At 35.6% G+C, this 13,441-nt stretch overlaps 1 protein-coding gene across 1 annotated transcript; it reads right to left on the reverse strand.

The window, feature by feature from the left end:
• Positions 1-1,673: 1,673 nt before the first annotated feature.
• LOC128865758 (amidophosphoribosyltransferase) lies at positions 1,674-7,101 on the reverse strand. Its single transcript, XM_054106084.1, has 2 exons — positions 5,664-7,101; positions 1,674-2,432 (listed from the first exon to the last, which is right to left on the reverse strand). Exons 1-2 carry the CDS (start codon positions 6,807-6,809, stop codon positions 1,938-1,940), a joined length of 1,641 nt encoding a protein of 546 aa, XP_053962059.1. The 5' UTR covers positions 6,810-7,101; the 3' UTR covers positions 1,674-1,937.
• Positions 7,102-13,441: the final 6,340 nt, after the last annotated feature.

The raw sequence follows: 13,441 nt of genomic DNA on the forward strand, positions 1-13,441 counted from the left end.
CAAAAAAAAAATTGAATTTTTTTTTTAATTCTAACTACCCTTAACCCCTTATGTGACCAGGGCGATTAATTTTTCTGGATTTATTGCTAATCACAGCATATGTGAACGTACTTTTCCGGTTAATACGAACAACGTTTCTATGCAAAATCGATATTTTATTTACGTAAAGCGAACCGAAAATTGATTTCATTCACAAAAGATAAGGCCAACATTTTATTCGACTGCTTCTTAGTTATCCTATATCTGGCAGCTTTTCAAGTATTTCTTTATCTTTTTAATTGTGATCGGCTTTTTTTCAAAGTACTTTCATAGTTGCGTTTGTGTTTAAAAATTTACACTTATAAACTCGAAATAATTAACCGAACATTAAGAAAAACGTCCTTCTCGTTAAAAGCAAAGTACGACCGCAAAAAGATGTGAAATAAAAGGAAACAGAGAAATGAATATCAGTAAGTCAATTGTCTCTACGTCTGTCCTTGGAATAATAGAAATGCAGAATTTATTTTCCAAAATGTAAAACCAATATAAATACTAAGCAAAGAAAATTGAAATATTTTTTAATACTAAATAAACATAACAATTCAAATACGGCGCCAACCCTTTGTTGGGAATTTAACTGAGCTTCTTCTCCAATTTGTTAATGCGTCTTGATGTTTTTCCATAAATAGATGGGCCTACGGTTTTATTCTGTCTCCGAACGGTAGATGGTTTCTTATGATGAGTCTTTTCATAGCAGACACACAGTCAGAGAATCGCCATTTCCGAGTTGTGTTTATTTAAGTGTGCCATACAGCTAGCTATTCAAGAATCATATTGCTGAATTTCAAGGCAAATGCAATTTTCTCGGGAAATAAAATGCCGCATCTTTTAAAGCTGTTTGATCAAAAGTTTTACTAGGCTTTGTACAATAATATTTATGTCCGATCTAAATGAGGTGGAGGCAAAATGTGTACCAAGTTGGAGCGAGTTATCAATTATCATTTACACGAAAGCCCTACCATGCCCTATCGCCCATTTACCAAAATTTTACTTGCGTCATATTTTTTTCGGGTTCACCATTTATTGTTTTGCTTTATTTATAAGGGATATCACATTTTTTTCTTTCTTTACAATTATCGTTATATGAGAGGTGAGCGTGATTATTGAATCGATTTCTGTACCAACTTACCTTGAACAGGATATATTCTCCTTCCTTTGCTGTTCATATTAATACGGATAAGAATAAAATAAGTTACCACGAAAGTCAGTTAGTTCTACGTTGCTGGAACGTCTCGAATTTATATCCGACCAACGACTGTCACTCCGACAGTATTCCCCATACATACCTACATACATATATGGGGAATGTTAATGCTATTACAAAAACGACCTAATAAACTGGTCAAAATAAAAAAGACCTCCGATATTCTTTTCAAAAACAGTTGATGAAAACTTTTGTGAGTCAGTATTTGTTTATATTTTTATTAATTATTGTAGGCAGATTTTTAAGTGCTTAAAGTATACAAAATATGATAGTGCCAAACTTGTAAGTGGCGAAACTTACAATTACACCAATTACAAATATTGATTACATGTTTAAAATGGGAATGCTGCGTTAGGCTACCAATGCTTATAGAGCTAAATGCAATAGTTTTTCTTACTATGTACAGGCAAATATTTATTATACAATGAAATATTAATAAATGATAGAAATGTCTCTTTTAGCTGCTAAATATATAATTAAACAACAGTGAAAGTTGTGACACACAATTTAGCAAAAAAACAAAAACAAATTCAAAAAAAGGGAAAGGAAAACCAATTATATGCACGTAAACATTTATCGCTGTCTTACAGCACTTCATAAACTAAAAGTGTGACTGTATGTGACGATATGTAATATAATAATGTAGTTTTAAAATTATTTAGCCACTTTCGCTCAATCTCTACACACCCCCCATTCACCAGCTTAACTCTTCCGGAAGCCCGCCGGGGTATTCGCCGGTCAAACAGGCCGTACAATGAGCGCCTTTACGCGGACTCGAAGATTTCTTATTCATTTCCACAGCCTTCACTAGCCCTTCTACGCTCAAATATTCTAAACTGTCAGCGCCTACGTGTCGTGCCAATTGCTCCGCATTCAAATTGTTAGCAATGAGCTCCTCTCGCGTTGGAATGTTAATGCCCATATAGCAGGGATACTGCAGAGGTGGACTGGCTATTCGGATGTGCACCTCTGCTGCGCCAGCATCGCGTAGAAGCTTGATAATGGGTCCGATGGTGTTGCCACGCACAATTGAATCGTCGATTAACACTAGCCTCTTGCCGGCCACATTCTCGGAGAGCGCACCAAACTTCTTGGCAACACCAAGTTTGCGTAGGCGCGTCGATGGTTGAATGAAAGTGCGACCCACATAACGATTCTTGCAGAGTACCTCAGCGAATGGCAAACCAGACTGGTTGGAAGAAGAGAAATATGAAATATAGTTAGTTATAAGTTAGAGTTTAATTAGAATCATATAGTAAGTTGAATTTTATTTATTGGATTTGTACGTGAACGATTCAGATCAGAAATTTCATATCTATCGTGGATATGAAGCCAAAAATTTTAATAATTAAAAAGGCTTTGTCTATTCAAAAGCCGTTATTCTAAGTATGTACGTCCATCTTTTTGGAGGGCTCGGACGAACACCTAACAAAGGATGCAGAAAAATGTGAAAATACACCCGACAGTTTCAGCCAATAATTAGAGAAGAGGGTCGATTAAAAATTTAAATATCTCAATTAAGTTGCGTGGAGTTACGGCGACCGCCGTAACCGAATGGGTTGGTGAGGGACTACCATTAGATAGTGCGTAGTTTCGAATCCCCGTGCATGAAGCAGCAAAATAATAGAAAACGTTTTTTCTAATAGCGGTCGCCCCTTGGCAGGCAATGGCAAACATCATAAAAAAACCATCCGGAGTTTGCTTAAAACTGTAGGTCTCTCCATTTGTGGAACAACACCAAGACGCACGCCACAAATAGGCGAAGGCGTTCGGCCAAACATCTAACAGAAGTGTACGCGCCAATTATTTATTTTTAGTTACGTTAAATTTAAACTAAAATAGGTGATAGCATTTAACTGTGTAACAGAATGACTCGGTTTTCCCCTGACCAAGGGCAGCCGCCCTTTTTAGCACAGCTTAACCCTGGATCCGAAGTACATATATTTCTGCTGTATTTGCCATAGAAGGCTATACCCGAATTTATCTTTGGTTAGATGCAATCAATGCAGCAGTAGGAGCCACCTTAATCCCTAGGGAACGGATTTATATGAGAAAATGTTTGCATGTGGAACGGATTTAATTTTTGGTTGCTTGGAGTAGTTTGTAACATATATAGAATTAAGATGACTTCAGATAATTAGAATTGTAAAACAAAAACACGTCATCCGCATTGTACGCTTTTATCAGCAGAAGAAATATAAAAATGTTCATACCCATTTTAGCGCGATGGACGTGACAAAAAAAACAAAAACGATTTAATTTATTATATTTTCAGTATTTCACAAATAAAAAGGTATGCGGGCTCTTATAACTATAAATTAAATTTTTACGCGTCAAACATTGTAAATACAAATTAATTTACTAAATTAACATTGTTTTTTAATATTTTCTTAAAGCTGCGGGATGAATAAATTTATTTTGATGCATATATATACATATATTGTATATTATATATATATATATATAATTGGCACGTACACCCTTTTTGGGTGTTTGACCGAGCTCCTCCTCCTATTTGTGGTGTGCGTCTTGATGTTGTTCCACAAATGGAGGGACCTACAGTTTCAAGCCGAGTCCGAACGGCAGATATTTTTATGAGGAGCTTTTTCCTGGCAGGAATACACTCGGAGGTTTGCCATTGCCTGGCGAGTGGCGACCGCTATTAGAAAAATGTTTTTCTTAATTTTGGTGTTTCACTGAGATTCGAACCTACGTTTTCTCTGTGAACTCCAAATATAAGTTACGTAACCCGTTCGGCTACGGCGGCCGCCATAATAATGATGTATATATAATAATAATAATAATATAATGATATAATAAATTGAAATGATCATATAATGTTTTAAACTTTTAACTCAACAAATATGATTGGTATATGTCGTAAATTTAAAACAAAATTTATAACCGTTATTTTTGCACAAAAAAAACATTAAAAAATTAAAAAAATATATATTACAAATTATTAAAATTTATTAAAATTCTATTTTTAAATATTTAATTTGAATTGCTTCACTGGACATTTTAATGAATTTTTTTTTTTGAGCTTATTAAAGAAATATACAATATCTTTGTACGAAAAAATAAGAAACTGGTAAATTGTAAGAAAGCCTAGTAGTCCGGGAGCCAGGGGTCATTTTGACCTCATCATTTCATGTCGATTGATTTTAATACTAAGGGCAGACGCCATCCATTGGATGACGAAACCAACCGTCAACTGGTCCAGTAGCGGTGGTTATGGGCGTAGGATGCTGCGAAACGTGTCGAAAAAATTTTTTAACAACTCATTTAATACCGGCTGACATTTTTTTTGTGTATTGTTGACATTTAGTAGAATAAAAAAAATAGTCAGCTGCGCGGTAGAGGGGGAGAAATACGTCAGCTGAACAGGCAAACGTGTAAAATACATTAAAAAGTAAAGCTACTTTATGCCGATTGAAATTTTTTTACATAATTTTGGACACATATGAAAATATAATAATGATGATTAGCTGCGTTTATAGCGGTGGGAAGACCTTCAGCCGAAGCAAGAATGTATCATTGCGGTCACACATCTCGGCGGCGCGCGGAATTTTCAATGTTTCGGCTGCCGGTCTTCCCACCGCTATAAACGCAGCTAATCATCATTATTATATTTTCATATGTGTCTAAAATGATGTAAAAAAAAATTTCAATCGGCATAAAGTAGTTTTAATTTTTAATTTATTTTACAAGTTCAGCTGACGTGTTTTCTCCCTCTACCGCGCAGTTGACTTTTTTTTATTCTACTAAATGTCAACAATACATGAAAAAAATTTCAGCCGGTATAAAATGAGTTGGTAGAAATTTTTTTTCGACACGTTTCGTACCCTCCCACAATCACACCCACCGCGGGTGCGCCGGCTGACGTTCACTTTCGTTATTCATGAAAGCTAAATCACAAGTATAGTCAAGAATTTAAGGGTATAAAAACGCAGTCCAAAGTCGACCTCTGGCTCCCGGACTATAGGGCCTAGGTAAATTGTAAGAAAGCCTCTGTTTTTCCTAATTATTATTTAAATGCCAAATCGGATTATATCTGATTATTGTCACCTTCTGTATATTTTAAGCTCTAATTTAAAAACACATTTTTTTTTTGATTTTATGACAACTAAAATGGCAATAAATAAATTAAAAATGATACATAAAACGAGTTATTTTTCGTTAAAACTTATTTTTCACTTTCAATTTGAGTGAGTTTCCAATTTAATGTAATTTTAACTTTTTTAATATTAATTTAAATTTGTTTTTTCACTCATACGTTTGTTTATCAACTTTTTGATAAAAGAATATCTAATTAACTAAAATAAATATAAAACAACGTTGAGGAAAAACTTTTTCATTTAACTCAAAGTATTTTTTTTTTTTAATATTTATAAACAAACGCGTAAAATGTAACACTCACCTCCCTGGCATAGCCGTGCGCCGCCGCTGTACCCGACTCCGGCACTGAACTCACTATATCAGCATTGATAAGCGCCTCGCGTGCCAACTGCCTACCGCACTGCATGCGTACCGAATACACCATCTGCCCCTCAAAGATTGAGTCGCCGCGCGCAAAATAAACATATTCGAAAATGCAGAACGCTATACGCTTGTAGTCTGGCAATTTTACAATATCAATGGTGCGAAAACCGTTACGCGTCAATTCTACTATTTCACCCGGTTCCACTTCGCGCACATATCGCGCTCCAATCGACAAGAAACCGCAACTCTCACTGGATACCACCCAACCATCGGCGGAGACATCGTCGACCTTGGCATTTGAATCGATATTTATAGGCATTATTTTACCAAGGCAGAGCGGTCGATTACCGTATGGATCGCGCGCCGCATAAATCTTATCTTTAAACATCATCACAAGTGAGTACGAGAGAGGCGCCAATTGCATAAAGTGACGTATGCGTGCCGGCCAGTCTGGCCCCTCCAGCTCGGAGACACCTTCAGGACATAAGCATAGCGATTGTCCAATTAATTCGCTATCACTGTGGGTTGACAGACCAACGCCTCGGCTAAGCAAGTCTCGCCTAAGCGACTCAGAGTTAACCAGTTCACCGTTATGCGCTACAGCAATGGCTCCATGTAGTGTGTGCACAACAAAGGGCTGACAATTAACCACCTCCGAGGCGGCAGAGGTAGAGTAACGTGTGTGTCCAATACCAAGGTTGCCCTTGAGTTTCTTAATGGACTCGTCATTGAACAGCGTACTGATCATACCCATACCCTTGTGTGTATTAAAATTTTTCGAGCATTTGCCTCCACTTGTCACAATGCCAGCCGATTCTTGGCCGCGATGTTGTAACGCTACCAATCCCAAACAAATCACGTGCGCCACATCAATCTGTGTTGGCCAATCGCCACAAGCGATGGCGCCAAAAACACCACATTCGTGTGTCAAACCGGTTGCTGGCTCTGAGGTATCCAATGCCTTCGCCCCCATATTCTCCTGCCCCAATGCCAAGCCCACTGACAATCTATTCTCCGCCTCTGTTGGTTGCATTTCTGCGGTGCTACCACCAGCCCTACACCCATCGATCTCAGCTGTTGCCATGTTCAATACTCACTTGTTCAACGTTTGTTGATAGATAGCTGATTGTAAATTTATTGTATATACGCGCTTGTTAGCCTTGACGCACTGCCTACGGTTTCCGGTTTGTAACCTCTTGTCTGGTTAGGTCAACCATGCGTTACGCGATCAATTTGCGAATTTGCTATTGGGCTTTCATCCAGCGTAGCCAGCATATAAGAATTACCATGTGCGTATTGTTCAGGCAACGAAATTCGCGCTTCACACAAATGAACACTTCTTCTCACCGTAACAAATCTTGTTGGACTGATTGATTGTAGAGATTGTAGACGAGTCGAATTGGAAGCACGCGAAAAGTTGAGATCAAGGCGAATTCATACAAGGTGCCATCCATCTTGTAGAGAATGCAAAGGTGGCGCCATCCCAAAAATGATAGAGTACAAGACTGCAGCTTCCCTAATGCCGTGACGCCAGTACAGAAATTAAAAAAAGAAAAAGGAGAGGAAGTAAAATCGAAAGTGAGTGGAAAGCCAAGAATATAGAATAAATCGTGCACACATCAGCCTGCACGCGCATACATTTGTAAGCAAAGGTTTATTTAGTTTCTGTGAGTGACGTCATTACTCAATTTTAAAATTCGCCAAACAAAGTAGAGGTTTTCAGAAAGCGTCATCTTCTCCATTTTCTACATCGTGACGCCATCCTCAAACCACTACTTTGCTATTGGCGAATTTGACAATTTAGTAATGTCAGTACAGAAACTAAATAAACCTTTGCTTGCAAATATATGCGCGTGCGGGCTGATGTGAGCACTATTTATTCTATGTGTGTCTTCTATCCTTCTTAGCTGAATGTCGAAATTCAATCAGAATGAAAACAAACTAAGCAATAGCAAAAAAGCAGGTCACTTTGATAGTCAAAATACCAAATCGCAAGAAAAATAACAAATCAGTTGCTCTACCGACATCACCTTGTATAGATTCGCCGCGGTGTGGTGAGATCAAGGGGCATTCATGAATTCGCCTTAATAGAGATCAAATTCAAACGAGAACTCCAAGACGAATTCAAAGGAAGGTGGCTTCGCTAGAGCCCCAACACATTTACATGCACTTTGCTTTTGTAATTTATTTGCTCTATTGTTAAAATCTCAATAACAATATAAAGAAACAAATAAGGCAACAACAAAGTAGCAGAGCGCTTCGAAATTCATACCAGCAAATTGCAAAAAAACCCTTCAGGTACTATAGCGAACTGACTTTATGTGGTGAGAATGTATGAACGTATTATTAAAGATCACAACCACCAAAAACTACCTGACTGATTTGACAGCATCCGTTACCTTACAATTTTACTTTTGTTTTTGTTCTGATTTATAGCCCATTGAATTTTGATAAATTGCAAGTTTGAGGTGACTGAAAAATCCTGTTGATTTTTCAAATTTTATTGATTGTCGGTTTCTTTTTTGCTTTTGAGCAGTAAAATAATTAAATACTCTTTTAATCAATAATTTAAATGGCAAACAGTGAAACCTTGCATGATCTTCGCAGTTATACCCATAGTCTGGAAACCACTGGTCGGTACTAAGCTAAGTAAAATGAACACTATCCGTTTTTTGATTTTCCATGTATGGTAAAAATAAATTAATGTCCCGACTTTTTATGAATGGTCTTGTGCTTATTTATGATCATTGGGAAACTGTAAACAGTTGAATTCAAATGGCATGTTGGTGCGGATCGAACTTTTGTTTGTTGCTTTATCGCACAAGCTCACGTATACACGCATATGCAGATATTATATATGTATATATATAAATATACATACATATCTAATTGTCACTTACACCCTATTTGGGTGTTTGGCCGAGCTCCTCCTCCTATTTGTGGCGTGCGTATTGATGTTGTTTCACAAAATGGAGGAGCATACAGTTTTAAGTCGACTCCGAACGGTAATGATTTTTTATTAGGAGAAATACACTCGGTGGTTGGCCATTGCTTGTCGAGGGGCGATCGCTATTAGAAAAAACTCTTTCTATCGTTTGATGTCTCATGCACGGATACTCGAACCTGCGCACTTCCGCATGGTACTCAAGCTCCAAACATTTGACTACGGCAGCCGCAGCGTTTATTTTTATAATAAGTCTTACCATATTTCATTACGTGAACCAGGTGGATTTATATTTCAACCGCATTCATGCCGCTATGTATCGATTTGTACCCCATTCACCTGCCGTCGACTTGTACATGAATTAAATTATTGACTGGATTGGATTTATTTTACTCCGAAACTGTTATATGTAAGCTTGTGAAAGACAATCTTCTGCCGAAAATCTCAATCTACTTTACGTTATGTCGTTATGTCTTTTAGTGTTGCTTAGGTAAATTATAGCTGATCCTGTCTTAGTTAAGAATGCAGCAACCAATCATATTTTAACCTTCATTATTTGCTATTGAAGTTGCTTTATAGATTTCGTACTAGCATGGCAGAAGTGTGCCTCGACTGTGTAGTGATGCTACATTCAAAAGCTGACATAGAAAATCGTTTGAAGGCAATGACTGTGAAAAGTTCAGCGACTGTAACGCAAATTTTTTAAAAACTTTTTTTATACTCTCAATTATTTTTATGTGCTCAATTATTTTTATACGCTCAATTATTTTTATGTGAGTGGCTTGGCAGCGAAAAGTGTATTACTTTAAATATTTATCTTAATCGCGGTTCTATTTACCGAACTTATTTTTAACAAAAATATTTTGATCACACAAATTATATCTCATCTCGTAGGGTAAATATGAATCAAATGGAGCCTTCAATACGATTTTTATGAAATATCTCGACTCCGAAACTACCTTCCATTCCATTTTCTTTTTTTGAAGAATGTCTAATTTAATGGAGTAAGTATGCATAGATTATTAATAAATATAATCCAACTCTAATTATAAATAATGATGCAGCAAAAAAAAATTATTAAAATATCAAATATATTTTATGGTACCTACATATATCCATTGCAGAAAAAATCGTATATTTTTTTATTGTTAAATAACATGTTTTATTTAACAACAAATAAAGAAACGTGGGATGCTTGATATAGTAAATATTACAATCATTTTATTGGCAACTACCTATGTACAGAGGGTTATGAAAGTGAAGCAAAATGCATCCCACGCTTTTAACTCTAATTTGAATTACTCTATTTGTATCTTAATTTTTGTTATAATTCTGTTCTGAGGTAGTTGACTATGACTGATCGTTCGATTTGCTATTACTTCATTATAGGTCTCTTTGTCATTAAAATTTATTTTCTACTTTTTAGTTCGATTGGCAATAAAAGCGTGTTTTTTTAGTTTTTTTAAACTATTTTTTATTTTCTACTTTTTAGTTCGATTAGCAAACAAGCGTGTTTTTTAGTTTTTTTTTTTTAAACAATTTTTTATTATGAATGAAAATTATTGATATCATTGCAGTCAGTGAATAAATGATTCGGTATATTCGTGTTATATTTAATTCCTTTCTTATCGACTGTGAGTATAAAGCTATGCAGTTATCGGCCGTGATAAAGAAGTAATCGGGATGAAGAACTTATTTCGTGGAGGGAGCCTGAGAAACTGATTTACAAGAATAAATAAAGATTTTTCATTTTACAACCAAATTCACCTTACTTTTTGCCCACAGTAAAAAAAAGAAAATATTAATCCTGGCAATGCTAATAAGGATAATGGAAAACTTTTATCAAATTATTGCATTGTCATCGGTCCTTGATAGGTGTGCAAAATTTCAAGTCGATCAGATTTTTAGAAGCCAGTGAAAATTAAGCTCAAAGATTCCGTTACATACATACATACATACATACATACATACAACCCGAGCTAATAAAAGTGTGTTAAAAAGGTTTCTTCATAAGAAAGATATGGCAAATTAAAATAATTCAGTTAGAGTTTTGAGGTCACAGCTTAAATGATGCACTAAATTAAAAGTACAGGTATCCCTCGTATAACGCGATAGTTACGTTCCAGAAGAATTTCGCGTTATGTAATTCCGCGTTATCTAAAACATAGTTTTCATATAAATTTGGGGGTTATGTTCCAATAGGTTTTTTTTTAAATAAAATACATACAAAATAACAGATGCACATCTATTTCAACTCAATACTAAAGTTCAGGCTTTATAATACAATTAAAAACACAAAACAAAAAATTTCAAATCAAACTAAAACAAATTAAAGGTTTATTAAAAACTTTATTGTTATTCTTCAAACTTCATATGGTAATTAATCTGTTTCACTGTCTTCAAAGATCTTTGCACGTGGGCGTTTTGGGGGAGCAATAGCTTCATCAGAAGATATTTCTTCAACATAGTTTTCGCTATTGGATAAGAAACTAGTTGTGGGACCTTGTGGCTCTTCTACTGGTTTTATAATTGCAAAATCTGTTATCAGTTTTTGGTGGGTGGTTTTTTTAAGCTCCTTTTCAATTTCGTAATAAGGTGCTAGATTAATATCTATTCTATCTATCTAAGGCAAAAAAGGGTAATTCTCGGTTTACATTAAAAATACATTACATATTATAAATATGTGGTACGCAAATTAGTGTTACCAGATTTTATAATTATGTATTTTCGCCTTCGCATTATATAAGCCTAAATTTCGCGTTGTACTGAAACCTAATTTTTCCAAATCGCGTTATATCGAAACCGCGTTGTATAAGACCGCGTTATACAAGGGATACCTGTATTCAAAAAACATAAACACATTAATATTTCGATGTCATGATTACGGCTAATACTTAGTGGGGCATTACATTTGATTCAGAGCAGTTTTTCAGAACAGGGAATTCATAGATTCTACAAGTTTTGCTGTATAACCGGAACTAATTTTATCCCATTCTTCCTGTAGTGTCCGTTTCAGATCAGAAGCATTAGAAATATTTTGGTTTCCTATTTTATTTTCCAGCACTGATCACAAATTCTCAATAACGTTGAGATCTGGACTCTGTGCAGGTGTCTGTACAACATATGGGCAGTTCCAGATGAGCCAAGTTTTTAAAATATCAGCCGTATACTTGGGATCGTTGTCTTGGTGGAACCTAAACGAATCCCTAATGCCCATTTTATCCGCACTTTGTAATAAATTATCTTTTAGCAGATCGAGATACATCTCTTTATTCATATTTCTTTCGATAAATGTTAAATTTCCGACGCCTGAATAGGACATGCAACCCCATACCATCACACTGCCCCCGCCGTGTTTAACTGTAGAGCGCAAAATACATGGTTGAAGCGCGGTGCTTGGTTTTCTCCAAACGCAGGACATCCCATCAGACCTGAAAAGGTTAAAATTTTCTTTCATCTGCAAAAACAACGGACTTCCAGAACAGATGTCTTTGTTCAAATGTTATCTGCAAAACTCTATTCTTTGTTTTCTATTACGAGCATTAATCAAGGGCTTAATGAAAATTTTCTTCGCGCAGAACTCTACGAAGAGTTTCAGGGTTACAGATCTTGCCTAAGTATTTTTCGACTTCGTTCGTTAATTTTGGAGCACTTAAATTGGGGTTTTCTTTAACTTTCCGAACAATCCACCTCTTATCGGCATCATTAAATATTTTATTTGGCGCAGATCTGCCCATATCTTCTAACCTGTTTTCGTGGCGAAACCTTTCTATAATGTGATAGACAGTTGAGTAACTAATAGCAACAAAGTCTGCAATTTTTCGTTGGCTTTTACCCTCTTTACAATGACGTCTTCCTTTTTTTCAAGTAAGGTGCTTTTTCGCATTTCAAAAAATTTTAATTTTTCAACTTTTCTTTACAAAAATTTTTTGTGAATGACTTAACACGCTACGCTAAACAGAAAAAAATACATTTCACCGTTATTGCATGCTCAGAGAAATATAAAATACACTGCATCATTTAAGCTGTGAGCATATTTTGATGAGAAAACTATTTGTTTCTATATTTTTTTAGCAAGCTTTGTTTTTGTTATTGCTCTTTCTGCAGTGGTAAACAGTAAACAGTACATACATATGTACATATCTCATTACAAGACGTCTACATTTTTTTATTAAATTTAATAAGCATCGAGTCATTTTTTTTCTTCTAAAAATCTATTATCTGCATCAAATAAGTTGTGAGTCTATTGTACCTGTACATGTCTCTACAATCTACCAGGTTACATTTACGGGATTAAAGAACGCATCTACCTGTATATGCCAGTGAAAGTACCGCCAAAATCTGTTCAGCTGTCTCGGATATTACCCCACGCAGACTGGCAAAAACAAAAATAAATAAAGAAAAACGTTTTATTTAATTGCATGCAAATAAGTCTATGAACTTAAATTGCCTTTATTAACACACTTTTATTAGCTCGGGTTGTATGTATGTATGTATGTATGTATGTAACGGAATCTTTGAGCTTAATTTTCACTGGCTTCTAAAAATCTGATCGACTCGGAACACACAACATAGACTAGATGGGGAACTCTTCTTCTCGTGAGAGCGCTGAAAAATGTGCATTTTTTATAACATTTGCCAATATTGGCACACCGGTAGAAACATAAATTGGGTATGTTTTTAAACAAAAAATGGGAATTTTCAGTTTCCACACCACCATTGAGGTTAGTATTTAGTGTGCGGTTGTGTAATAGTATATTACTCGTAAACAC

Source organism: Anastrepha ludens, chromosome 2, assembly GCF_028408465.1.
Source record: "Anastrepha ludens isolate Willacy chromosome 2, idAnaLude1.1, whole genome shotgun sequence".
Taxonomy (NCBI): domain Eukaryota; kingdom Metazoa; phylum Arthropoda; class Insecta; order Diptera; family Tephritidae; genus Anastrepha; species Anastrepha ludens.

Coding starts and splice junctions, on each gene's coding strand:
- LOC128865758 (XM_054106084.1), bottom strand. CDS start 6,809: ATGGCAACAGCTGAGATCGATGGGTGTAGGGCTGGTGGTAGCACCGCA. Junction 2,433..5,663: donor CGCACGGCTATGCCAGGGAG/GTGAGTGTTACA, acceptor TCTTCCAACCAG/TCTGGTTTGCCATTCGCTGA.